At 35.6% G+C, this 5,362-nt stretch overlaps 1 protein-coding gene across 1 annotated transcript in view; it reads right to left on the reverse strand.

Moving 5' to 3' along the window:
- Positions 1–4,467, reverse strand: part of LOC111083481 (potassium voltage-gated channel protein Shal-like) — a 13,336-nt gene extending 8,869 nt beyond the window's left edge. Inside the window, exons 1-2 of the mRNA XM_022380030.1 lie at positions 4,228–4,467; positions 1,765–1,917 (exon numbers count right to left, since the gene is read on the reverse strand). Coding sequence (XP_022235738.1) covers positions 1,765–1,917; positions 4,228–4,401 — 327 coding nt within the window. The 5' untranslated portion in view covers positions 4,402–4,467. The remainder of the gene's footprint in view (positions 1–1,764; positions 1,918–4,227) is intronic.
- Between the last annotated feature and the right edge of the window lie 895 nt (positions 4,468–5,362).

Consider the following 5,362-nt stretch of genomic DNA (forward strand, 5'->3'; position numbering starts at 1 on the left):
CATATGGCAGTTCCTCAACACTAACACATATGGTAGTTGCTCTACACTAACACATATGGTAGTTCCTCAACACTAACATATGTGATGGTTCCTTAACACTAACAAATGTGGTAGTTTCTCAACACTAACAAATATGATAGTTCCTCAACATTAACAAATATGGTAGTTCCTCAACACTAACACATATGGTAGTTCCTCAACACTAACACATATGGTAGTTCCTCAACACTAACATATGGTAGTTCCCCGACACTAACAGATGTGGTAGTTCCTCAACACTAACATATATGGTAGTTCCTCAACACTAACACATATGGTAGTTCCTCGACACTAAAGATGATCTAGTTCCTCCACACTAACACATACGATAGTTCCTCAACATTAACTGATGTGGTAGTTTTTCAGCACTAACACATGTGTTAGTTCCTCGACACTAACAGATGTGGTAGTTACTCTACACTAACACATATGGTAGTTGCTCTTCACTAACACATATTGTAGTTCCTCAACACTAACACATATGGTAGTTCCTCAACACGAACACATATTATAATTCCTCGACACTAACAAATGTGGTAGTTTCTCAACACTAAGACATATAGTAGTTCCTCCACATTAACAAATGTGGTAGTTCCCAACACTAACACATGTGGTAGTTCCCCGACACTAACAGATGTGGTAGTTCCTCAACATTAACAGGTGTGGTAGTTCCTCAACATTGACTGATGTGGTAGTTCCTCAACCCTAACAACAGATGCAGTATTGCGGCTAGTGCCTTAAGCCTAAACTGCAGTACCTCAAGCCTGAAAAGTGTAATCGTTGATCCAAAATCGATCAAAACCCGCCATTTCCAAACACCACCATTTTCATAAAAGCTTATTATACAGGTAAGTTAGAAGTTTAAAAATCAATAAAATTAGCTTTCTCTCTATGTGCAGACAAGGGTTTGGAAATCTTTATACCAACACGTAATCGAATTTCAGAAGACGATTGTGTCATATCAAAATGACGTGTGGATTTCAAAATTAATGTTTACTTTTGATGCCAAATAAGGATTTCAATGACGTTATTAGGATAAAAACCAAGAAGTACTGTAATTGTATGTATCCAGGTCTTTTTACGTGCTTAACCTTTGGTCAGTAATGGTGAAAAGTTGGAACAGTTGAGGTTCGTATATTTCAAAAATGAAGGCCACCCTAAAGGCCAGTGGACAGTGGTTACGATGATTAGTAATCACATTAATTATTCTAAATGATGTGTAAATGTTTTAGGGTTTGGGCTAAGAATTCACTGGCACACACACTTAGCTTTATAACGTTAGTCACTACTCTTGTATATGGTTGAGCAATGTGCCAGGCGTGGTCTAGAGGTTAACATGCCGGGCTATAGACGAAATTTTCAAGGTTTTCGAGCATGAAACATGTTGCTTAACATACTGTGTGCTTTCAGCTGAGAGTGCGTTATCAGAGTGACAGTATCCTTATTCGTTCAAGAGTAACTACGTGGGTAGTGGCTGATTTCCTTTACTCTGGTCAGCAGTTAAAAGTATGAGATGGCTATGCTTGACCCCTGGCCTGACAGTTTAGCTCAAGTGTTGCCGTTCATGTTTATAGTATCAAAATTTAAATACGGTGAGGTAAGAGAATGTACAGATGTTCATGATTGAGGACGATAAGGGTTGATTATTCTGCAGTTCTTAAGTGTATATAAACGCTCATTGTTTTGACTTATTAATATAAACCAGTGAAGTACGATATACCTTACCTGGTACTTCTTCTTTCTACAACGCCTCCCACAGCATGACCGTAGAGAGTTCTCATGAGATAAAACAGAAGGCATTGGAGACAGAGGAGGCGTGGACGCAGGTCTATTAGCTTGACCATTGTAGGGAACATCTATCTCCACGAACTCCCTGTCCTGTTCGTTTTGGACGTGAAAAGGATTTTTTAGTTGAAATATGAAAAATTTTCGAGTAAACTTTAACATACTCAAAACTTTTACATTAGTGAGTAGCACATGAATCAATTTTCAAAACAGGTTTACATCCAAGTTAGTTTAAATGTTAGATATTTACTAAAATACACAAAGGACCTGGAGTACAGAGGAGTAGGCTCCTGACTTCAGTAAAGTCATATTTATCACGATGAACATCTTGTACATCAACAAAGGACCTGGAGGACAGAGGAATAGGCTCCTGACTTCAGTAAAGTCACATTTATCATGATCAACATCTTGTACATCAACAAAGGACCTGGAGGACAGAGGAATAGGCTCCTGACTTCAGTAAAGTCACATTTATCATGATCAACATCTTGTACATCAACAAAGGACCTGGAGTACAGATGAGTAGGCTTCTGACTCCAGTAAAATCACATTTATCATGATCAACATCTTGTACATCAACAGAGGACCTGGAGTACAGAGGAATAGGCTCCTGACTTCAGTAAAATCACATTTATCATGATCGAACATCTTGTACATCAACAAAGGACCTGGAGGACAGAGGAATAGGCTCCTGACTTCACTAAAGTCACATTTATCATGATGAACATCTTGTACATCAACAAAGGACCTGGAGGACAGAGGAATAGGCTCCTGACTTCAGTAAAGTCACATTTATCATGATCAACATCGTGTACATCAACAAAGGACCTGGAGTACGCCAACGCAAGTAAATTATTTGATTTTAAATAAAACGAGATTTTAGAGAAACATGAATTTTCACCAGATGCACAGGTCAGCAACTGATATATTGTACATTTTAGTTAGTAAAGAAAAATATAGTTGAAAACGTGTACGGAATAGATTTGTTTTCCGAAACTTTTTGTTATAAATTATAATATTAATTACTATTTAAAATGATGGGACCAAAACTTTATGTCCAGAAAACTTTAATGATCAAAATATAATTAATACCACAGTCACGAACTTGTAGAAACGTAACAAGTCCGAGTAAATACAAAAGAAACAAAACAGATAGAAAGGATATGTCGAATTTTTTTATTACTGGCTCTTCAAACTCCCTGTCTTGTCTCTAACTGTACCGCCGTTTTTACATTACTGAAATATATCAGGTCCATATGAATACAACACACGAAAATATAAGATATCCCAAATACACTTGGTTCTGATACACGGAATCGTAGAATAAAGATTGTGACGACAGGCACTACATAAAAACAAACAAACTCAGATTTCAGAGAAAACTGACAAAAGCAGAGAAACTATGTTTGAATTTCTACCAGAACTGGTTGTCATAGTAATCCACTATCTTTAATAAGTATTTAATAGGTTGTCAGAATATCTCAGGATCTTCATTAAGTATTTAATAGGTTGTCAGAATATCTCAGGATCTTCATAAAGTATTTAATACGTTGGCATCGTAACCCAGCATCTTCAGTAAGTATTTAATAGATTGGCATAGTAACCCAGCATTTTCAATAAGTATTTAATAGATTACCATAGTAACCCAGCATCTTCAATAAGTATTTAATAGGTTGTCATAGTAACCCAGCATCTTCAATAAGTATTTAATAGGGTATCATTATAACCCAGCATCTTCCATACGTATTTAATAAGTTAGCAATAGTAACCCAGCATCTTCAATAAGTATTTAATAGGTTGGCATAGTAATTCTTCATCTCCATTAAGTATTTAATAGGTTGGCATAGTAACCCAGCATCTTCAATAAGTATTTATGCTTCTTAATGCAAAAAAGTGTTTTGAAATATATCTGTTGGTGTTATAACACAGAGTAGTTTTATCTGTTGGTGTTTTAATACGAAGTAGTTATATCTGTTGGTGTTTTACTACGGAGTAGTTATATCTGTTGGTGTTTTAGTAGTTATATCTGTTGGTGTTTTAGTAGTTATATCTGTTGGTGTTTTAGTAGTTATATCTGTTGGTGTTTTAGTAGTTATATCTGTTGGTGTTTTAATACAGAGTAGTTATATCTGTTGGTGTTTTAATATGAAGTAGTTATATCTGTTGGTGTTTTAATACGGAGTAGTTATATCTGTTGGTGTAATAACACAGAGTAGTTATATCTGTTGGTGTTTTAATACGGAGTAGTTATATCTGTTGGTGTTTTAATACGGAGTAGTTATATCTGTTGGTGTTTTAGTAGTTATATGTATTGGTGTTTTAATATGAAGTAGTTATATCTGTTGGTGTTATCACTAAGGATGAAGTCGTTTTATCGATAGGAATCACATATAAAACGCTTACCGTAGTTTTCTCCAAACATTGAAGAAGATGATGATGTTGAAGTTCAAAAATATCTTCTGTTATATCTTCCACTTCTTCTCCAGAGTTCACAGCTTGAAGTCGAGCTTCTGTAGCTTTTTTCTGTTTAACAAACATAGCTCCACTTGTTGCTTTGGCTATTTGGATCCTCGCCATTCTTGCTTTCTGAAAAAAAACAAAACATTGGTTATTATAAATCTTTAAAAGTATATATGTAGCACGTAGAAAATGTCATTTTGACACCAGTCTTTCTGTCGATAAAACTGAACAGTGTTTGAAAATATTTTTAAAATGTCGGTTAGTGATATGTATTCGTAAGTACATATATTAATATAGAAATTGTCAGTGAAAATCAGGAAAAGTGTACCGTAACTAACATGTTAACTATACCACATCTGTTATGTCCACTGCCGACGAGGTCTTTCACCTAATACTAGGGATTTGTAGGCTGGCTGGGGATACGACAGACGCGACAGTGGTCGATATATCACCAGTCACTTGAGAACAGTTGTTACTGTGTGAACTGAATATGCTAACCACTATTTCACAATAAGCAAATGTTTCTAAGCTATGTGCTACGTTTATTAACATATTTGTATAAATCAGCAGTAACTTTAAAACAAGCATATCAAATCTCTGTAAGAAAAACTGTAGTCAAGCTTTCCACGTTAGTCGCGCGTGTAAATATAGTGATATCTTTTTACCAGATATCAAACAAAACACATCACCTGGACACTAAAAACAAAACACATCACCTGGACACTACAAACAAAACACATCACCTAGACACTACAAACAAAACACATCACCTGGACACTAAAAACAAAACACATCACCTGGACACTACAAACAAAATACATCACCTAGACACTACAAATAAAACACATCACCTGGACACTAAAAACAAAACACATCACCTGGACACTACAAACAAAACACATCACCTAGACACTACAAACAAAACACATCACCTAGACACTACAAACAAAACACATCACCTGGACACTAAAAACAAAACACATCACCTGGACACTACAAACAAAACATATCACCTAGACACTACAAACAAAACACATCACCTGGACACTAAAAACAAAACACATCACCTAGACACTAA

This window comes from Limulus polyphemus, unplaced genomic scaffold (assembly GCF_000517525.1).
Source record: "Limulus polyphemus unplaced genomic scaffold, Limulus_polyphemus-2.1.2 Scaffold9724, whole genome shotgun sequence".
NCBI classification, from domain to species: Eukaryota; Metazoa; Arthropoda; class Merostomata; order Xiphosura; family Limulidae; genus Limulus; species Limulus polyphemus.